This window comes from Erpetoichthys calabaricus, chromosome 3 (assembly GCF_900747795.2).
Source record: "Erpetoichthys calabaricus chromosome 3, fErpCal1.3, whole genome shotgun sequence".
In the NCBI taxonomy this organism is placed as follows: domain Eukaryota; kingdom Metazoa; phylum Chordata; class Cladistia; order Polypteriformes; family Polypteridae; genus Erpetoichthys; species Erpetoichthys calabaricus.
The window spans coordinates 237,459,821-237,484,282 of NC_041396.2; the positions used below are offsets into that span (position 1 = coordinate 237,459,821).

General features: G+C 37.4%; 1 protein-coding gene across 1 annotated transcript in view; it reads left to right on the forward strand.

Moving 5' to 3' along the window:
- The first annotated feature begins 2,100 nt into the window (after nt 1–2,100).
- LOC127526942 (trace amine-associated receptor 13c-like) overlaps nt 2,101–24,462 on the forward strand; it is a 28,312-nt gene continuing 5,950 nt past the window's right edge. The window contains exon 1 of the mRNA XM_051924183.1: nt 2,101–2,459. Coding sequence (XP_051780143.1) covers nt 2,132–2,459 — 328 coding nt within the window. The 5' untranslated portion in view covers nt 2,101–2,131. The remainder of the gene's footprint in view (nt 2,460–24,462) is intronic.

Here is a 24,462-nt window from a genome sequence, read left to right on the forward strand (position 1 = left end):
CTATCACCTGACTGTCCAAATCCCCAACACACGTTGGGTGTTCACTGTTGTAGTTTAATATTGCAACCTTTTTATTTTTCTGCTGTCCTTTCCAGTTGGGCTGTTGGATATATGTATTAACAGGAACCTCCACCTGTTAAACTATTACTGTTTTGGGTGTCATCTCATTGTTGCCCCTCTAGCACACCTGTTGTTAATTTCATTAACACCAAAGCAGCTGAAACTGATTAACAACCCCCTCTTCTACGTAATTGACCAGATCAATATTAGCTCAATACTATTAGCTTATTATTTTTGATATTGTGGATTATTTATACTAACTTGAAGGCTACATTAGCACCTAACCTTACAAAGTTATATTTTGCTTATGCCTAAAAAAATGCAAACCTATGTGCAAAACTATTTTCAAGCCTGTGTAAGATTTATACTATTATGTATAGAAAACTACCAAATCTATATGCTTCCCTGCAGTGATCCTGCACTAAACTATCCGCTATACAAAGGCTATCCTAATGCTATCTTTCCCCATGCTAGCTCACTTGTACCCACCTGCCTCAATTCAGCCTTTTCAATGCTGCACTGCTATGGCAGAATGAGAGCAACATACAACAGGAATTTTTGTCTATCTGTACAGATCTTTGTCTATACAATTATTAGATTATAATTTATGTTAAACTTAAATAGAGAAGGCAAACAACTGTAAAATGTAAAATAGTAAAGCACTGTTTCAGTAACACTGAAACACTGAAATGAAATGTCCAGACTGATATATTTTTTACATTGTTAACCCATAAAAAAAATAATTTTTCTGTGAAAAAATAATGTGATCAGAAATCAAATCATATTATACCTTCCATTTTACTACACCAAGCTGTTAAAAGAAAAATTACTGTTTGTTGATCCCCATGTCCACTTTGCTCTAGATAGATAGATAGATCGATAGATACTTTATTAATTCCCAAGGGGAAATTCACTACTACACTATCACATGGTGACCAAGAATATATATTTTGTAACTTTAAACAGCTACCTTAGATTAATTTAGCTCAAATGATCACAAATACTGGCTTTATGCAGCTGTTTCTTCAAAATTACTTTTAATTAATGTTCACCTAAAATAAAATGACATTGCATGCTTGTGATTGATTGCTGTTATTTTATGGATGCAACTTGTGCCGTGTTCTGTGGTTCTAATAACATTTTTGATGGTTTATAATTGATATATGTTTTAATGTGTGAATTTTGGTTTATACCCTAAAATCTTAATTTCTATGGTAATGTGCTGAAAATAAGCAACAGTTATTTGCTGTATAATATACAGCTTCAAATATACTCAAGACCTAAAAACACTGCCACTGTATTTTGTGTGGTAAAATTTTGGCAACCACAGCTGACAGTTTTTTATTGTAAATTTTACACGTTTTGTTTTTTGCAGTGTTAAAACTAAACCAACAACTCATTTACTTCTACATTAGCAGTCACGTCTGTAGTTTATAGGTAACTTTCTGTTACATCGGGCACACCATACACAACAACAACACAGAACCTGTGCCGTGGCTACTAGTTTTCATTTCAACTTGTTGCTTGTTTAGAAACCAGATTTTTCATGTTGCAAGACGTTCACTTAGATCTATATAAATGAGAACTTTAATTTTCATATTGGGCTAACCTCGAAAATAATAATAATAATGTGTAAAAGAAAATCTTTAGCGACTTAAAAATAATATTTAGTGTATACCACTTTGAAAATAATGTCTGGGGTCTAGAATGCATAAAATATACATTTGGGGAAATTGAAATGATCATAACATAAGTAAAACATGCTTAAAATGAAAATGTCCCATGTATTTTTAAAAAGGTTAAGGTGTATTTTTATGCTTACACTTGAGCTACAAATAAAATACCAGTGTAGAACACTGTTACCCGATTTCTTACATATTATTTAATCATACATATGATCAAGTGGGAGTGGTTACAGTTCAAAGGGTAAGTCAAATAATTAGCTTTTATTCTCCTTGATAGAGCCACACAGTCTCTGCCCTACAGGCATCTTATATAAAGGCAAGTAGCCTGTTCTACCAGCAACACATTCACATTCTGAAGCACGTGCTACCGAACAAGGTGTATTGAAATGCAAAATAACGACGTGGTGTTGTATTGCTATTATCCTGACAACGTTTCCTGCATCAAAGAAGCTCGAGACGCTACAGAGTCTCTGTTCCTCTACATTACTGCAGCAGGAGCGGTGATGCTAACCTTCTTTGGAAATCTGGTGGTCATTATTTCGATATCTCATTTCCGGCAGCTCCACACGCCAACTAACATACTTATCCTCTCACTGGCTGTAGCAGACTTTTTAGTTGGAGTTGTTGTTATGCCATTTATGACAATTCAGTCAATTGAAACTTGCTGGTATTTCGGAGAAAAAATGTGCATAATTTATACGTTAGTTTTATCAGGTTTGACTACTGTGTCGATGATGAATTTAGCAGTGATAGCAATTGATAGATACCTCGCTATATATAATCCGTTGTTGTACGCCATCAGGGTTTCGGTTCGTTTGACTTGCTTTTGCGCTGTTTCAGTGTGGCTCATGGCTCTTTTTTATATTCTTACATGGTTGTTTTTAAATGGAAACCCTGAAGGAGCTAAAGATTTAGATCCTTGTCCTGGTGATTGTGTATTTGTGTTAAATATAACTTGGGGTACAATAGATATTGTGTTTACCTTTATCATTCCCGTTTCCGTAACAGTGATTCTTTACACGAAAATTATTATAATAGCAAAGCGGCACGCAAAAGCAATCTCAAAACAACAAAGGGTACATGTGGACAGAAAAAACAATAATACGTTAGCAATTAAAAAATCCGAAACGAAAGCTTCAAAAACTTTAGGCATTGTGGTTTTAGTTTTCCTGCTTTGCTGGTTGCCGTTTTACATTTGTACTATTCTTAATCAGTTTATCAGTTACCCAGTCCCTTCCGTTGTGTTCCGTGCATGTTGGTGGCTGGCTTTTCTCAACTCCGGCATCAATCCAGTCATTTATGGTTTGTTTTACCCTTGGTTTCGCAGGTCGTTTAAACTCATGATAACAATTCAGATTTTCAGTCACGGATCATCTCTAATTAATCTGATTTCTGAAAAATAGATTCACGGATCCAGCAAGTAACTGCAGTTAAAATACGCCGTAAATGCAAGCGTCATAAAACTCTTTTACACATACCTCCTGGAACTCATCGCATTTTACGAGAGACATTCAAAAAGTTTCCGCACTTTTATATTTTCATTGGAAGCGGTGAAAGCGGGAGCAGTAGTAACTGGGCATTAAAAAGTTGGTACGACGCTGGGAAAATTGCATCGCAAACGAAGATGACTATGTAGAAAAGTGATGTTGAAATTCTTAATAAATAGAGTTAAAAACAAGTGCGGAAGCTTTTTGAACGTCCCTTGATCTGCATTTTTGCTGTTTTTGAGCAGTATATAAACAAGCTATAAATATTCATTGCTATAAAGTTCCTTAATCTGCTATTATTCAAGTTAGTTCTTGTAAGCAAATTTACCACTGTGTTCGTGAGTCACTTTGGACGAATGCAATAAAACACCATCACATCAAACTGCAACGCTGATTTGCTGAGCCTTAAGAGGTTTGGAGGTTAACCAGCCGTACGGTGCTCGGGCTCCATCCAGCCCTAGAGAAACAATTGCCTTGGTTATTTAGTCATTATGAAAGGATATGAAATGTACACGATATAAGTTTCTTTATATCATGTACATTTTAGATGAACTGTCTTGTAAATTTAAAGAGTGTTATGCAGTATTTTCAATCTCGTTTTGAACAATTAAAAAATTTTGAATTACATCTTTAGGTATGATTTTGAAAGATATGCTGGTATAACTTGTACTTTATAATTTTCTTAAGACTTTGTTTAAAAACAAATATTTCAAAATAATTCACTTTTAATTACGAATTACATGCATGGATTTTTTTGACAGACCTTTACAGGGTTCTTTTGCAAATTTTATCAGTAATGGGTTTAAAATTTGTATTGCAAATTAGTGTGATTTATTTTAGAAAAAATATTTCAATACTATTTCACATATTTAGTTATATTTTTAAAAGACAGTGGAATATATTAAAAAATTATATACAGTAGACATTTTAAGATGTCATATTGCAATATCACAAATATAACTTTGAGAATAAAATACTAGCATTTTACAGGATAATGCATAACCTAAAATATATCATACTGTATGTTATATAATTTTAAAAATATACTGTAATAATAAATATATTACACATCTATTGAAAAACGTTTTAAAATACAAAATAAATTGCAATAATTCACCCCGCTATATCCTAACTACAGGGTCACGGGGCAACACAGAGCGCAAAGCAGGAAACAAACCCCGGGCAGGGTGCCAGCCCACCACAGGGCACACACCAGGGACAATTTAGGATCGCCAAACCACCTAACTTGCATGTCTTTAGACTGTGGGAGGAAACCAGAGGAAACCCACACAGACTCGGGGAGAACATGCAAACTCCATGCAGGGAGGACCTGGGAAGTGAACCCAGGTCTCCTAACTGCAAGGCAGCAGCGCTACCACTGTGCCACCCTTGCAATAATCTAAATATTTTAAAATATTTTCACATTGGTCCTAATTTTCTTATTCATTTTTTTAATTGCTAACAGTAATTTCACAAGTCTCACAACTGTAATGAGTTTTTCCTCCTTATGTCTTTGTGTTTTCTTCAATTTCCACCTGCTTCTCTGAGACATTTCCCTTGAGTTAATCTGGAGACTCTAATCTCTTAATTTTGTGTTTATGTTTCAAAGGACTGCTGTCCTATCCATAACTAATTCATTTGCTGTGTTTCTAATGTTGCCAGGAGAAGCTGCGGGTCCTCATAATCCAACATTATAAAATTAATTCATTGATTTATGCATTTTTTACATTACGTATCAGTGTCACATCAAAGAATTTTACAATATTATTTAATTATGAATAATTATTTGTAAACTGAAGGAAATATGCATTATATATTCTAGAAATTTTTCATTTCAATGTCAATCTGTAAATTTCCAAGTACCCTGTGTAAATAAGTAAATAAGTAAAAATGACAGATGTTGTATAACACATACAAACAAATAAGCTGAACAAAGACAAATAAAAAGAGAACATTATCATATGTATTGAGAGTTGTGTTTGTGTGTGTGTACCTTCTTCAACAGTATTAATCTATTAGTCTGTAATTTTAAATCCACATGGTACAGTTTGCATTGACCCATGACCAGAGGAGTGTCACCTCACATGCACCCATGAACTACCGAGTGAAGCTACAATACAATACAATACAATTTATTGTGCTGCAATGGGCTTTAACAGGCCCTGCCTTTTGACAGCCCCCCAGCCTTGAATCTCTAAGAAGACAAGGAAAAACTCTCAAAAAAACCTTTGTAGGGAAAAAATGGAAGAAACCTTGGGAAAGGCAGTTCAAAGAGAGACCCCTTTCCAGGTAGGTTGGGCATGCAGTGGGTGTCAGAAAGAAGGGGGTCAATACAATACAATACACAGAACAGAACAAATCCTCAATACAGCATAAAAATAAAAATATTACAAGTACAGAGCAGAATCTAACAGTCGATGATATCACATAATATGATTTGGATTTGTTTACAGTTCTGGAGACCTCAGCCATCAAGCTGTCTCCCCCATTTGGCCGTTCCATAGTTGAAACAGTGCTGGGCCAGCCAATCCAATGAAAGGACCCATCTACTTGACGATTCCTGCGATCCTCCATCCTGGGTGACTTTACCTTAGGCAGGCAAAACAACTTGGCAGGTGGGCCGTGGCACCAAGTGGCACATTTGAGTACCGAGAAGAGAAACAGAATAGGTGAGGATTATTAACAAATTATAACTATCATGTTACTTATGTTTTAGTGCTAATAACTAACAACAAAGATGCAGTCTGTACAGTTAATCAGCAGCTCTAGTCAGGATATGCTAAACTGAAGTAGTGAGTCTTCAGGCTGGATTTGAAAGCTGAGACCGAAGGGGCATATCTTATAGTCGCAAGCAGACCATTCCACAGTTTAGGGGCCCTGAAACTAAAAGCCCAACCTTCCACTGTTATTTTATTAATTCTTGGAATCATAAGTAGACCGGCATCTTGAATTCTTAATGTGCACTCTGGTTTGTAAGTCATGATAAGTTCAGACAAGTAAGCCGGACCTTGACCATTTAAGGCTTTATATGTTAAAAGGAGGATTTTGAAATCTGCCCTAAATTTAACCGGGAGCCAGTGTAAGGATTTAAGAACTGGAGTTACTGTATGTGTTCATATTTTCTTGTTCTTGTAATAATTTTTACAACAGCATTTTGGATTAACTGGAGGCTGTATAAAGAACAGTTTGAACATCCAGTGAACACCACATTGCAGTAGTCAATCCTACTAGAAATAAATGCATGAATTAATTTCTCAGAGACATCACTCACTGCGGTCAGAGCATACACTGAGGCAACCGACAAGGCACATGGAGAGTGCCTTAATCTGAGTCTCATAATACGCTCTTTGAAAGGAGTGACATAGGACACCATTGAAAGGAGCTGATCCGCCACAGCAACAGCTACTCCATGAGTATGACAGACATCAGAGTGACCAGACCAATAAAAGGTGTGCCCATCTACAGAAATCTGGCCAGTGGCAGGTCTGTGCACCACGGATACAGCCACCACTGAAATGAGGAGTTTGCAAAGCTCCTCCGACAGCAGAGGAAGATGATCATCATGTAGGAGAGACAAAATATTCCATGTGCCTATCATGATGGGCTGGCTTGAATTGCGACCCAAGTTCTGCCATGCAGCAGGCAATGCCTCAGCACCACAACAGTTCTGATCCCCAACAAGCCTGAACCCATTGAGTCTCCAACAGTTTTGACTCTTCTGAGGATGAGGCTACTGAGGGCCTCATTCCCTTCAAAATGTGAGCAGCCTTCCTATGGGTGGCTGCAGCAGAGCTACTCCTGCAAAGAGCAGAAATGAGTCCTGTCTGTCATCTCAGAGCTGCATGAAGTTTTTTTTATGATGGCTAAATTGCCAATCCTGCCACCAACCCCCACGATTTCCCTGCAAGTTGGAGGACCTCTTGCTTGATTTTCATAAAGTGTTCAACTCAGTTGATCAAGCTGCCCTGAGACTTTGTGAAATCCCCTGAAAGTTGTTGGATATCATGGCTGGCCTGTACACTGGTATTGTGAGTGCTCTTCAACGTGGTGGTAGAATCTCTGCGTTTTTCCCAGTTGATTCTGGGGTTCATCGGGGGTGCGTTCTTGCTCCTACTCTGTTCAATGCTTGCATAGACTAGATATTGGGCAGGGTCGTGGGGTCTAGCGGCTGTAGGGCATCTGTTGGTGAAGAGAGATTCACTGATGCGGACTTTGCCGATGATGCTGTTGCAGAGACAATGGAGGCTCTCAGTGGGCTGTTGAGAGACCGAGCAAAGAGTTTGAGTGCCTGTGCTTGCGAGTGTCCTGGGTAAAAAACAAGATCCAGGCCTTTAATGACCTTTTTGGCATAGCCATCAGCAGTGTGTCTGTCTGCAGAGAGAGTGTCAACCTTGTCAAGAGGTTAACTTACCTCAGCAGTGACATTCATGTCTCTGGTTACTCTTCCTATGAAGTCAGTAGATGGATTGGTAGAGCATGGGGGGTCATGAGGTCACTGGCACACCTGATATCTTTGCAAAAGGATGAAGGTCCAAGTCTTTAGAGTCCTGGTGCTTCCTGTTTTGGTATATGGTTGCAAGACATGGATGGATCCATTGATCTGAGATAAAGACTGGACTCCTTTGGTACTGTATGTCTTCAGAGAATCCTTGGGTACCGCTGATTTGACTTTGTTTTCAATGAGTGGTTGCTTATGGAGTGCTGAATGAGTCATATTACCTGCATTGTGAGGGAGCATCAGTTACGGCACTACGGCCATGTGGCATGATTCCCCTAGTGTGTTCCAGCTTGCAGGATCGTCATTGTTGAGGCTAGACCAGGCCAAGAGGATGTCCACATAACACCTGGCTGTGGCAGAAAGACGGTCATTTCCAGATGGAGGGACAGGACCACATATCTGCCTGGGGGGTTGTCAACCAGGATCCCAAGCTGTTCTGTCAGGAGGTGGGTGCAGCAACGCGCTGTACCAATGTATGCTCCCCAACCTGATCTGACCTGATGGTAAAGTTTATGTTCTTTAGAAATTCATAACAATGAACATGGATGCACTGTTTAACAAGTTGCTTAATTTATTATTTTAAATCTCAAAGGAGAGGCCTATTTATTAATTATATTATTTGGTGGGTGCTGTGTCAGCAGACGCGAAAACACTTTTATTTTTAATACAGATAAACTGCAAAAAATATCAACAACTAAGAAGAAGTAAAGAAAATGTGATACCATCTTTTCTTCTAAGACATCCCACTCACTTGTCAGCCAGCCTTCTTAGCACTCATGGTTTGTTAAGTCCACCATTCTAATGGTACTAATTTATACATATGTAGTAAGGGCCGTCACTTTTATCTATGGGTCAAAGATGAGAAAGAGTCTGACACTGGTAGTTACAACTAACATCATCACCCATGATCCAACACACATGGTTTGAACTTGAAATAGTTGTAATTTATAATACTGTATATTAGAAACAAGATCTGAACTTGGATTGTGTTGTGCTTCTAAATATTCTTAGAGAAAGAGATGTGGTTTCATTCAATGACCTGTCAATTTATTATGCAGACAGGATATAGTCATGGCAGTACATAAGTCATTAATAAATGTTGCTCTGTTGCCTTTTACGCTTTCATTGATGTTCATAAATATGGATGACTATTTAAAAATATACTGACTATCAATCTCAAAGCACACTCAGTATCCACTCAATGTGGTGAAGACTGTGGCTTTATGCTGATTAGGAAAGCGCCGACCAGCCTATATCTAAGTGTTTGTTTCCTTTTTTTGAAATTTTCAGGTACTGCCAGAAAAGAGATACTAGGCTAGTTTCTCGATAATGAATAGTAAAAATGTAAGGAATCTGATGTGAAGAAATGTAAATTAAAAATGAAATAATGAGGATATTTGGAATATTTTTGGATATGTTATACATATTTTGGATATATTATTTTTGGATATTTTGAATGTAAAAATATATTTACTATTTGTTATATGCTACATACTGCTCTTGGTGGTATTGGTGTGAAAGAGACTGCAGCAGGTCTATATTAAAGTGGTATTCATAATATTACAAAGGTGATTTAAAACTGATTCATTCAAAGCTAAAAACTGCTACAAATTGTTGTCATGTATGCACGTCCAAGGACCCCATCGCAGGATCAGTAAAAATATGTAATAACCTGCCAAGCTGAGAGGGAATGCTGCTGCTAATGCAGTCATCTCCTTCTTTATCCACAGTGCTAAGAATCTGCCTTGTGAAGGCAATTAGCCCAACCCATTTATTGCCCCATCACTAAAGGCAAACGAAAACTTTCTACAGTACTTTGTTTTGAATTCCTGCTGAATGGACGCAAGCCCACAAGCACTATTTTCAGATAATTTTCTTTATTTGGTGTCTCCAGACAAATAAAAAGGATGACTTTGTTGGTGCCCCAAAATTTCTTGCCACAATCCTGAACTGTCATTACCACACCCAGAAACAATATCCACAAACAAAATAGAAAAGATAATAATTATGTCAGCTCACTGAAAAGAATCACCCTGTTTTCTTTTTATCAAATTCTGAAATTCATCAGCTATAGATAAAATTTTGCTTCATTCTGCTCAGTCAAGGCTTGGCTTCGTCATTTTATTTGTGGTGCTTTTTAAGATTTTTTTCTTTTCTTTTTTAACTTCAAGATATCTTCAATGCTAATTTTCAATAATACTGTAATCTTAATGACTATATGCAGATGGAGAACAGTGTTGTCTTTTTCAAAAACGCAAGGCTAGTAGTTGCTACCTTTGATTGCATGATGCTTTTATCAATGCTCTTATATAAACTTTGTGAGTGGTGATGAAATCATCTGGGGCAGTGCACTGGCTGATAGGGACTGTAGTCCCAGATAAGTTACAGATAAGATGAATGGTGTGGGGGATGTAACATAAATTAAATATCTTTATTAGATGGATCATTTACACAAAATTGAGTACGGTTACAGCCACAGCGCTTGGCAAGTGCTTGCTAAACAGGTCGACTTTGAACGTTTCCTAACTTTGCTCCTTTCAATTTACCTCTCCAGGTGACTTTCATCTGAATACACCAGCATGCACAATTTCTCTCTGAGATCGCTGTCAGTACTCTGCTTAATTTTAGCCTAAAGTCTGAGGAGGGAATAGGCCAAATACTCTAAAGAACATATAGGCAGACACTTATACCTGATTAAACTCTATATAAGAAACACATAAGACCTCTGGGAAAATAAAAAGGATTGTTGTATAAATAATTAAAGAATACCAATTTCTTGAAACCTCCTGCACACGAAAGGGTACAAAGTACAATAGCCCATCCAGGGCCGGAATTTCCTATAGGCTAACTAGGCTTCAGCCTAGGGCCTCAAGATCAAGAGGGGCCTACATTCAAATTGTTAGCAAAATTAAAATTACACTATTCTAAAAACAGTGAACACTAAAACACTGAACCGAAAATAAGGAGAAATTCTACGCATATGACTAATAAACAAACATAAAAATGTATTGGTTAAGATCAACGCGTATTACGTATTTTATTATCTCTCATGTAATTTACAAACTTAAAAATGGAAGGTGAAAGGGCCTCATAAGTGGAATAGCCTAGGGCCTCTTTTCATATAAATCCGGCCCTGAGCCCATCACTTCCAGGAGCAATATGGGATATGGGATAGTACAGCAGAGAGTTGTCTATCCCTTCAAAACAAAACTCATGAAAAAAAGTAATAAAACTAATATTAAGTCTCATGATATGCATGTATAGCTCTCAGTCTGGTGTTAATCCTGCTGTCATAATTATTCCTGCAGTTTATACATTTACTATTTTAGAAAGAACTTGACGACTTTGTAACTTAACTCCACTTACTTTCTTATGAACCATAAAAAAACCATAAGAAACCATGTGCCCGAATGTTCATTATGAGAATGAGTGGTTTGGAAAGATCTGTAGAAATGTCCATGGCTTCTTCTTCATTTTAGAATGTGATCATACCATTAAAACTAGGATTACTGAATATGTTGATTGGTTCTTTCAGCGGAGGCTGCTTTATGAAGGGGAATGTTGAAAGTTCTTTTTGATTAAACACGTGTTGCAGAGGAGTCAAGCCCTTTAAAATATAAATGTAAGTATCTTAAAAAATAAAGCAGCAAACAATTATTTTAAGCTAAAAAAAAGGGAACAAAAAGGGATAGATCCATTTGGAGATTGAGCACAGATATGGAATACATTTTATTTATCAATTGCTGATTACACCCAGGGTCCTGGAAAGCGAAGAAGAGGAAAGGGAAAGGCATGCCAAGGATGTGCATCACCCTCTTCTATTTAACACACCACTCGAAGCTCTTGAAGGGGAATGTTGCAAAGGTGATTTAAAATCAAAGCAATTTTTGTCCCCAACTAGTATTGCATATAACAGTAGCGTAAGGGTCGAAACTTTTTTTTTAAGATTACTTTTAAACAATGGACAATCAAAATTTCTTCACCAACTGGATCTGCAAAAAGCCTGCTGACCACAAGTATATTTCTAATGATGATGATGATTATTATGTTTTTGTTGTTGTTTAAAAAGTCTTGTTACTTCTTTACTGCACTCTTCTTGATAAATCTTCAATAAACGATTAATCACAAATAATAATATTTCATATGTTTAATACTGTTATTACTTATTATTATTATTATTATTATTATTATTATTATTATTATTATATAACTTGAGGATAATGAGGATATGCCGCTGGGAGATTCTAGGGTGTAAACTTTTTTTGTTCATCTTGAAATGGGCGTGTACGTAAATGTGTTCCTTTAAATGTGCCGTTAGCTCAGACTTCTACAACTTCTAGCATCAAACCAATGAAAGCCTCTTGAACGAAGCTCAAAAACCTGAAGAGCTACAAATCAGAAAACCGCAGACGATGAAGAAAAATATTAGCGTGGAGTACTGCTATCACTCTGAAAATGTTTCATGCATCAAAGAACCTCGAACACCCTCAACTGTTGTGACTGTGTATTTCCTTGCGGCTGTTGCGGCAATGTTCACTTTTTATGGAAATCTCGTGGTAATTATTTCGATCTCTCATTTTAAGCAGCTCCATACACCAACTAATGTGCTTGTGCTCTCGTTGGCTGTAGCAGACTGTATGGTTGGAATTATTGTCATGCCGATAATGATTATTCAATTTATAGAAACGTGTTGGTATTTCGGAAATACTTCATGTGTTATTTATTCAATTGCCCTTTGTTCTTTTACTGTTACTTCGATAACCAACATGGTGTTAATAGCCATCGATCGAAACATTGCAGTCTGTAACCCATTAATTTATTCATCTAAGGTAACAGTACGCGTGGCCTCTCTCTCGATTGGAATCGTGTGGCTATTCGCGTTTACTTACTCCTGCTCAATGTTTCTTTTCGACGGTAGCCTTGAGGGTGTAATTGGACTGGACCCTTGTCCTGGAGACTGTATAATCATGCTCACACCATCGTGGAATACCGCAGACCTCATATTTTCATTTCTTCTACCATTTTCAATTATAATAGCATTGTATGCTCATATTTTTGTCGTGGCACAACGTCAAGTAAGCGCAATATCTGCACAACAAAGGTTATTTCATCAGCAAGGCAAGCATAACGGTTCCATTAAATCAGAAAGGAAAGCTGCAAAAACATTAGGCATAGTGATATCGGTTTTTCTCAGTTGTTGGCTGCCGTTTTATAGTTATACCGTTATTAATCAGTTCTTTGATTTTTCCCTTCCTCCTTACTTATATAATGTATTAACATGGATAGCCTACCTGAACTCAGGCATGAATCCAATTATCTACGCATTTTTTTACCCTTGGTTTAGGAAATCCTTTAGGCTCCTCATAACGTTAAGGATATGCACTACAGGATCTTCATTAGTGAATGTGTTCAACGAAAATTAACCTATCATTTTACTTAAATTATTTAATATTTTATTCTGTTAAAGAAATCAACATTCAGTTTTCAAATCAAATTAAGTTAGTTAAATAAATTAATTAAACGTAGTTATTTGACTGGGATATTTATACATTTTAATTAACGGGAATAATACACTGGTCAAAATATAGCAACGATGTCATTTTTAAATAATATACATATATAATAATATAAAATTACAGTTAGTTAAATAGAGGCGAATGGAACAATTTTGCGTCGAATTATTTATCTTGGATTTTTGAGGTTTCCGTATGAGTATCATATAAATATTTGAACCGTTTCATTGATGGCCCATTTTGAAGAAAGGAAAATAAGCAAAATAAATAGAACTGGTCTTCGAATAATGCGATCAATAGACAAATGTATGTGCAAACCTGGTTTTACTTTGGGTTATTAAGACACTGTAAGTAGGGCCGGCTCTAGCTTTATTGTTACCCTATGGGCATAAGAGATAATGTACTGTCTTTTTATTATTGTTATTAGAATTTCATTAGAGTGCCACTTGTTTGGCGACCGCAAACTTAGAGACAGGGTGAAATATCCTACATGTTACTATTTGTTAGAAAGCTTCCGACACCGTTAATTAAAGCAGGTTCGAGACTGTTTCACTATTTTACATTAGTTTTGTAGTAACTGGCGTAACATTGTCTTGCAGGATGCATCGCATCTGTGTGTTTTAATGCAAATTGAAAGGACAATAATATTATTTAAAGTAAAACGAAAGGATTATTAATGTATCTGAATGAAAAATTTTCTAATATTTCACCCAAAGCATTTTGACCTAATAAAGTTCCTAATCTTACAGACTTGAAGAAGTGTGTTTATATTAAATACTTTTACTATCTATCTTTCTATCCAGCTTTTAAAAATAAAGGTGCCAAAGTGGTTTCTCAGCGCAATGCCGCAGGAAAACCATTTTTAGCTCCCTAAAGAACCACGCCCATGAAGGTTCCAGAAAGAACTTTTTAATTTAGATCTGAAGTTCCATAAATAGCCATTAATAGATGATAACACATTATTTAAATACAAATGGGTTCCTGATTTTAAAAGCCTTTTGCTACATGACACAGTCTCAGTTCAGGGTTTAGTGTCCTTACACGTTGAAGATTTCTGTGGATCCTTTTCAAAGAATCAACGTCTTATTGTAGCCTCCCCGAGGGCTACATGTTAAAAAGGAGACTATGCCACCTTTAGTTTATTTGAGAAAGGGGACCTCCTAAAAAACAAACTCTCTTGCAGGTCTTAATCAATTAAAATTGTTGTTTTAATACAGTGCTTTAATTACTGGGCTAAATAAAATACAATTCCAAACTTAAAAAAAAAAAAGTTTAGTTGCTAATAAAGGTTTACTCAGTTATGACACACTTGACTCATACCTGATAGCCAAGGGTCTGGGTTAATAGGATAATTAAAAGTTTCAATCCAGACACCACCTGGCAAGCACTGGCTAGGTAAAATAAATAAATGTAACAATAAGAGAAAACAGTGAAAAATTATGCAAATCACATTACATACCGCACACACAATGCTTTAAGGTACTGTGGCCAACAAAACCCGGCTGCCAGGTGGATGGGTACAAAACGCAAATATCTAATATCATCCAGACTAATCAGACAGCCCTTCATAAAATATGCAAAACTAAATATTTATTTGGTCTTAAATCAATCCAAATTTAATTAGCCTAGTAACAGTACTAAAAACAAATAATCCTTTAAGACAGACAATCAAAGCCATAAATCAATCGTAATCAGTGCTCTCTCTCACGCCAGTTTTGAGTAGGAGTCAAATCTACCAGGGGTTGCCAAATACTGTGTTTACCTGATCTAAAACAAAGAGCCATGGTTTACCAGCAAGTAGCAAAGGATCAATCAGTCCCACTACAAGGTCCAACTGACTTAGTGATGGGATGCTCGATAATGACAGGTCAATACCGTGTTGAACTTTTGGAGCGGCACTTTGAGGCTTGCTTCAAATATCCTGTGTTCCTGAGGTACACTAGTGCCATGATGTCATGGACATCTCCACAGTCCGCAGCTCTATTGGTCAGCCAGACTAGTGTTGATCTTTTTTGTCTCCAAAAGTAAACCTTCTCCATCTTTGTGGTGTTCTTGAATTTGAATCATGTGGTTCCTGCAGTACATGTATAAAAGTTAATAAATCTTTTAAGAGACATTATGAAAGATTCACGTGAGATACCACGTTTCCTGGTGTGGAGTCTTGTCTCTGTTAATTAATGAGCATATAGGGTAGCATGTGAATTATAACAGTCCAGCTTCTTCTACCCTATGTCGATCATGTCAGAGAGGCTGAGAGACACTTCACATTAGAGTTTACAAAGCGGACATGGCCATCCATCACAACAGTGTATGAGCATTACACGTAAACATTTTTAGTATTCAGTGATTTTCATATCTGTAGCTGATAGGTATTGTTGATTTCCAAAATGCAATGTAAGCATGAGCTGCATAACTAATTATAATTGTCTTCAAAACAGAATCAGTGCCATCACCAGCATCTTCTGCAGTTTGTGGGAGCCTTGGGACTTCTGTGTTAATGTGACAAAAAAGTTGTAAACAACCTTTGCAAATTCATCTAAAGGTGGACATAAAGTTCACTCAAGTACCGACAAGAAGGAGTAGCTGGATAAGCAAATCTGCATGGACTCAAATTTTTAAATAGCACCTGACTTTGTCAGCAACATCCTCCCTTGTGAATGCATTTCGTGACTGGTGTGGGATGAGTAAATAAAAAGTCATCTGAAATTCAGCACAGCAGAATAAATTATATAAATAAATTATTCATGTAAATAGAATTATTGAAAGATTAAAGTTTTGTTGTTTCTGTATTCTTAAACCATATATTTATGCAATCCCAGTCACTGACACATCTAACATTTCCGTGCTTCTTTCCTGTTGTGTTACCCAAAGCAGGCACCTGCTGTTACTTGTCACCAATCATCAACACTGAGTTTCATTCAAGGGTTTGCTGTCCTTCCTGTCATACACAGATAAAATAATACACGCATTTTCTCTACATACATGTTCAATATCAATAATTGTAATATGGCAATTATTAGAAAAAGCTCAAGATGGGAATATTTATGAGAAAAGTCTGGGCATCAGGGTAAGGAAGTGCCTTGTCTTCCATTAGTTGAGCTCTTGTTTGCTACCCCTCTGTCTATAATTCACACTGGCACGCATTATGCTATGACCAAATGCAATGGAGAATACTGACAATGTACACTATGTACTGAAACATTCCACTGCCAAACATAAAAATACAAATATAAAAATATAACATTTCAGACAAACGATGAGTTTTATTAATTATAAACCACCCACATTATAAATACAGATGATATGTTTAATAAAATTCAGATTAAATTAAAATAAAACACTGTCAAAATATATTAATAAACAAACTGAGATCCACTGACCTTTAAGAAATATCAAAAAAGTTTGTGAACTGTCATGTGGAACACAATGAATTGTTAACGGCGCGCACTCTCATACTGAGACGTCACAAACAAAAAACAACAAAAGAAAAATAAAGCACAGTACACACAAACTCACAGCCTCCTTGATTTTTGAACTTATGATTAATTGTCAATATCACAGAAATTAAGTCATTTTAAGATGTCTGCTGTTCAATAAACACTCCCTTTAAAATGTTTGCAAATACAGCATATAAGACAGAATCTCAATGAAGCAGGATTCCTGAGTAGTAAAGAATAACAACTATCTATCTAACATATGAAAATGAGGATTTTTAATGCATAATAACAGGTACAAGTAAAAACTAAGACTTCCTAAAATGGACACTGTAAATGCAGGCATTTTAGTATATAATGTAAGAGGCATTTAAGAACTAAGTAAGACTTCTGTTATACTAAACAGTAGCTCAAACAATACTTAACCTTCCTCTTATGTTAGCTTTCTGTTACTATCTCTTATGTTAACGAGTCGGGTTTGACCCGTGTCTTTAATCAGCCATCCATCCATCCATTATCCAACCTGCTGAATCCGAACACAGGGTCACGGGGGTCTGCTGGAGCCAATCCCAGCCAACACAGGACACAAGGCAGGGAACCAATCCTGGGCAGGGTGCCAACCCACCGCAGGACACACACAAACACCAAGCACACACTAGGGCCAATTTAAAATCGCCAATCCACCTAACCTGCATGTCTTTGGACTGTGGGAGGAAACCGGAGCGCCCGGAGGAAACCCACGCAGACACGGGGAGAACATGCAAACTCCACGCAGGGAGGACCTGGGAAGCGAACCCAGGTCCCCAGGTCTCCCAACTGCGAGGCAGCAGCGCTACCCACTGCACCACCGTGCCGCCCTTAATCAGCCATATTACCCTCAAAACAATTATTTATCATCCAATTTTTTTCCTTACCTCTTGGTTACTTTGTTATGCTTCCTTGTCCATTAAAAGAATGTTTTTAATATTTTTGCTGTGACCTCATGAGCTTTTACTTTAACAGCATACCTCTCGTTTTCAATTTTAAAAAATGATTAAATGAACCTCAAGAGAATTATTTAAATAAATAAATGGTTGTTATGTTACCTGACTATTACTGAGGGGTATTAGAACACATCCATCCATCCATCCATCCATTGTCCAACCCGCTGAATCCGAACACAGGGTCACGGGGGTCTGCTGGAGCCAATCCCAGCCAACACAGGGCAGGAACCAATCCTGGGCAGGGTGCCAACCCACCGCAGGACACACACAAACGCACCCACACACCAAGCACACACTAGGGCCAATTTAGAATTGCCAATCCACCTAACCAGCATGTCTTTGGACTGTGGGAGGAAACCAGAGCGCCCGGAGGACACCCATGCAGACACGGAGAGAACATGCAAACTCCACGCAGGGAGGACCCGGGAAGCGAACCCGGGTCCCCAGGTCTCCCAACTGCGAGGCAGCAGCGCTACCCACTGCGCCACCGTGCCGCCCATTAGAACACATCTCTTAAATAAATTTGTTATATATTTTTTATTATAATATTAATTACTATAGTAACATCTATGGTGTTACGGGTCAAATTTGACCCATATATATTTATTTCAAAGAAAAAGGGAAAAAAGTATTTTCAAAAATAACTTTAATATAAATGGAAAGCTAAACAAGTAAATGTCAAAATGTGGATTTGCAAGGTCAAACAAACAACGAACAATCAAGCAAATCAAACCAATAGAAATGAGACACTAGTTCCAAAAAACGTCTTTGTGTGCAAGAACATGCATGTGCATTTAGATGCCTGTGTGGCAAAAAGTGACACTTTTAGTGTGTTCTTTGCAAATATATTTTTTGCAGTAGAAGCAGAGCAGACATCCCTGATGGGAGCAAGCTTGTCAGATTTTTCTCTAGTTTCTCTGTTGTCAAATCTAAGGACTCTTGATATCATTCGAAATGACTGAAGTGACATTGTTGCCCGGAAAATATTTCTGCCTGTCGACGCATCCCAGAGACTATCAGTGGCCTCATTGCTGGATTTGTAAACACCAGCAAGAAGAAGAACACCAATATAAGCATCCAGGTATTCCTCATCAATGTCATTCCACATGTCGCCATGAACCTTTTTTCCTTCAAGGTTTGTCATAGCAATCATGACTTTCTTTAGTGACAATGGCATAAACAGATCAAAACATGTCTTGATGTCACTTACTCTCGTCACAGCAAACCTTGTGATTCCAGGGGTCATTTTGATGACATTTGCAGCAGCCGCCCTGCCATGTAAGTCAGGAGGTACTGAGCTCCATCAGATGTTACCACTTCTGGATTTGAACGTTTCAGCAGGAGTGAGTGCAGCTTCAGCATCAGTGACCTCCTCATCAGACTCATCAGATGTGTCTGTGCCTTCTGGTAGATACTCTACAATGTCTTCCTCCTCGGAAACCTGCTCATCTGTATCACTATGCTGTTCTGTGTCCTCTGCCTCATTTTCAGAAAAGATATGATCCAGAGCTTGGCATACTGTAAATCTTCTTCTCATTTTTGACTGCTGCAAACAGGAGATGTGTACTCTGCAAGTCACCAACGCTAAACTAAATTTGTCTTATGCAAGCCTTACATGTCTGAACGTGTCTGTCTGTCTTTGTTTGTTTGTTTTGTTTGTTCAGGTAAGGAGACACACAGGCAAAGAGAAAAGCCCCTCAAAGTGTGTTTAGGATTTTTGTTTTGACCCTAACTATTGTTTTATAACCTTAAATTATAACTGGGTCAAAACTGACCCTACCAACAGAAAGGTAATAAATTTCACCAGAGCATTTTACAATTTAGTACAATTGTTTTTTTTGTTTTATTTTAATTAAATATAGATTCCTGACAAAGTCAAAAAGCCTTGATGCAATAAACAAAATTAGGTAGTAGTTTTATGCATTTAAAAAATAAAACGGGTCAGTGCTGACCCTAACACAAGAGGAAGGTTTAACAGTAAATAGTCTTAATCCAAGTAAATGAAGCAGTCATTTAAGGCTGTTAAAACATTGAAGGGACACACTGTTATATAGGATGTTTTGAAGGCATTGATTGGCTGAAACTATTTATAGTGATTTGTTATTAAAAGGAAGTGCTGGATGGTATTTTATGTTATGTTTTTCTACAACATAAATTCAATATGACACCAGTGTCTCCAAACACTCAACCATGAAGTTTAATATGTTTTATAGTGAAACTCTTAATATGTATAATATATATTACAATATATAGTAATGTATTTTTGACACTATGTATCAGTCAAAGGAAATCACAGCGAGCCACAATAACAATAATGAATTGTCAGCAAATAAATAAGTTGTCATTTCGATCTGTCACTGAACTATAACAACTGAATTGTGTAATAGTAATACAAATGACAAAATATCACTAGAGTGGTAAGTGTCAAATGTCTCGTAGACTCAGACAATGTACAGCGAAATGACTTCAAATATGTCGATGCTTCACAAAGCTTTCTTTGAACTTCGCATGTCAGCTCAGTGCTTCAAACCATGCTCCAAACTTCACTTCCATTGCACTTGTCATCTCAGTGTTTTGAATTGAGCTTCACTGTACATGTCAGCTTACTGCTTCGAACCTGCTTGGAGTTATTTCCACTGCACATGTCAGCTAGGCATTTCAAATCCATATTCATCAAGCTTCATTTGAACTATGCATAGCATCACCAGATTTCAAAAACTCAACAAAATTGTCAGGCAAAATACATGCTTGTGGATCATCAACACATTTTTAAATGCCAGCTGGTAGAATGCATAATGCTGCAAACAGCTTTAGTAATATATGTCATAACACCTCCCACCATAATATTCTTTACTCATAAACATCTCTCCTTTGCCTCTTATCATTAATTTATAAAGATATATCAAAAGTAAATGTGCATCTTGTTTTATATGAGTAACAAAATAAAATATTTGACTGACAATTTAAGTTGTTGTTATGGTGCATGATTGCAGGTTTAGGGTTTAGAATTGTTAAATATTAACTTAATCTGGTAGAATTTGTTCTTACTTTGATTGTCAGTGGGGTGGGTGGTCATTGTAAATGTGTTAGTGACTGGGATTGTGTTGATGTAACTGGAAGAGTGGTTAGGAATGGTATAGATAACTATCTTTTTATTTAAGGAGATATTTTATTGTTATGCCATTCTGTGACTAAGACGACTTTGTACTGATCACCTTTCTGGACCTTGAAAAATGTGTTCACGAGGGATGTTGACAGTAAAGTAATGCTTTTTTTTTTTGAAAGCAGGTCCAGATGTGTTTACCTGCTGCTCTTTGTTGCCACAGCACACAAGTGAATTTTTAACGATGAGCTTTCACCACAAATGTATTTATAGTGGCTGCTGTTGATGTCCATGGTGCTGTTTCTGGTTGAATGACACTTGTAATTATTTATGCAGCACATACGTTTATTCACATTACACTTGTAGAAGATCAGCCCAGCTACAGACAGACACGCAGGCTCCGAAGTCCCAAATTCACACACGTTTACAGTATTTTGTTGTTTTCTGCACACAGCACAATGCACCAATTAACCACAATTATTCAGTCCTTTCCTTTCCTTTCTTTCTTTCTCTTCTCTTTAACTTCTGCTGCCTCCACTCCTCTCTCGCAAGCTCTGTCCTCTGCCTCCCAACTCCAGCTCTCTGAATGGAGTGAAGCTGCCTCATTTATGTTGCACCCGGGTGTACTCCAGGTGCACTATGATGATTTTCCTGCAGCACTTCCTGGTGTGGTGGAAGTGCTGCATGGGGACCTAGAAGCACTCCAGGTGTACCTGGATTCTCTTCCAGCAGCACTTCCTGGTCCCCAACAGGGTTGAGCTTCGAAGCTACAAGTCCGTGGCCACAATGCAGTCCAGGGGGAGTCCTCTTGCATCCCGGGGGAAATATTGCTCCTCTACTGGTCCTTCCCTTCTCCAGGCATCCCGGTGGGGCAAGGTTCCTGGTTGTCTGCCACACACTTTACATGTACAGCACATTTCAACTACAGAGTGTGGATCACTTTATACTAACAGCTCTCACCTTGGAGTATCCTGTGTGTGTGTAACAATGTGCTGATGAAAGCATCTGCACTGCGTCTCTCAGCCTCTCTGACATGCTCTGGATTGACACCTTTGAATTTTGTGTCCAGAAGAGTGAATTCAACCTGATCTAACACGGTGGGTTTGTTATCATCCTTTTCAATGGTGGAATTCATAGATGTCAAGTGGCAACTGATAGAAGATGGATTATTGGAAACACGTGAGCTGACTTCTGCAGATTAGTCATCACATTTTTGATAGTGATTCTAAGTGGTAATGATTCCAGAACAGATCTCTTATGCAATCCTTCCACAATATTTCTCAAAATTATTTTGTCAATTTAGGTTATAAATATATCACTCCTGATTTTTTTTTTTTTTAATTTAGGTGACTCTTTAATCCAACGTGAACCCAGGTTAGCACTACGCACAGAATATGAAATGGAACCACCTTAGTCTATGGAGCCACAGGGCGGCACAAACAGCACTTGTGGCAGACTTGACTTGATACATATATATATATATATATATATATATATATATATATATATATATATATATATATATATATATATATATATATATATATATATATATATATATATATATATATATATATATATATATATATATATATATATATATATATATATATATATATATATATATATATATATATATATATATATATATATATATATATATATATATATATATATATATATATATATATATATATATATATATATATATATACACACTGTGGGCGGCACGGTGGCACAGTGGGTAGCGCTGCTGCCTCGCAATTGGGCGACCTGGGGACCTGGGTTCGCTTCCCAGGTCCTCCATGTGTGGAGTTTGCATGTTCTCCCCGTGTCTGCATGGGTGTCCTCCGGGCGCTCTGGTTTCCTCCCACAGTCCAAAGACATGCAGTTAGGTGGATTGGCGATTCTAAATTGGCCCTAGTGTGTGCTTGGTTTGTGTGTGTCTTGTGGTGGGTTGGCACCCTGCCTGGGATTGGTTCCTGCTTTGTGCCATGTGTTGGCTGGGATTGGCTCCAGCAGACCCCCGTGACTCTGTGTTTGGATTCAGCGGGTTGGAAAATGGATGGATGGATATATACTGTATATACTCGCATATAAGTCGGGTCTTGAAACCTATAAAATCAGACCCCACCTTATACGTTCATTCAAAAATGTGACACTTAATTCTTTTCTTTTACATCTTCTAGCTTCCTCCAGTCTCCAGTTTCTCAGACACATACAATTTTGTTGCAGCAGCCCAGTTACCAATTTCTTTTGCCACTTCAATGACTTTTAATTCAAAACCAGTTTCATATTTTCTTCTGATCGAATGCTCCATCGTAAATTAGGGATGCTCTTATGATAAAGGTATATGAGGGTGTGAGATACAAAAAAACACAGAACAGTGCAAACGTCGCTTCGGAATAGTTTTGGGTATTACCGTGTGGTCACATAGACACAATACATACAAAAAAAAGGCAATGTGCTCCATGGTTACTCTCTCAGGTGGGCATTAACATATAATAATTTCTTGGACCAATAGCATGAGTTTTCCGCATTCGACTTATATGACCAACATTATATCCATCCATCCATCACATCCATCCATTATCCAACCCACTATATCCTAACTACAGGGTCACGGGGGTCTGCTGGAGCCAATCCCAGCCAACACAGGGAGCAAGGTAGGAAACAAACCCCGAGCAGGGCGCCAGCCCACCACAACTGATATTATAAAATACCGGAAATTATATGGTACAATCAAGCCTTGACTTATCCGCGGGAGAACTTAAACGCGAGTATATATGATATATACTTTCAGACATTAATTACTTAATGAACTTAATTACTGACTTTGTACTTAAAGTTGTCATAAGAACCACCATTTTGTGTGACTGAATCCAGCAGGGGGCAAATGTTCCCTCGGAATATGTTCATTGGGACATTCAGTTTGATAAATTATTTTACAAATATCCACTCAATATTTATTGCAAGGAATGTTATGCACACAAAATATTGCATTTTTATAGCAATCACCCCTCATCACATAAACAGAGTTGTGTTAAGACATTGTTCAGAAGGATTTACACCCTCTGTAATGGTGTGGAAATGAAAAAGAATGAAAGACGTTCTGTTTTCCATCTGTTCACATTAAACAGCTACCTTAAGACATTTATCAAACAATGCTTACAAAGGAGATCCCATAGACCTCAGCAAACAACCAACTCCAACCTGAACCACCATTCCATATAGCACAGCCTTCCTTATCATTATGGTGTATCAGAAAGTACTGCGTGCATCCCCTTCATAATGGCACAATAACCAGCAAACACTCTGCAGACAGTTCTTTTTAATGGCAAGAGCAGCAAATCAGCAGCAGAGACAATAAATGCAGTATGCAGTATACCATCCAGCACATGCCCAGCTGTATATGCAGGACAAGTATCTAAAACGTTTGCAACATTTATACAAGAGCATTGCAATGGTGTCAGAAGAAAGAACCCATGGTCTCTGATATATGCACATACAAGTTCAACTGGACAAATGTTTAACTGGGACATTTCTATACTGAAAGTTCTAGAAAACTGGCTGAATTGTGGCTGTCAAACAAAAACACCATCAACAGACACTTGTACATGAACCAGCATATGCAGGCTTAAAAATAAAAACATCCACATATTAAATAAGACTTTATGATTAACACTATCTGAACCCCAT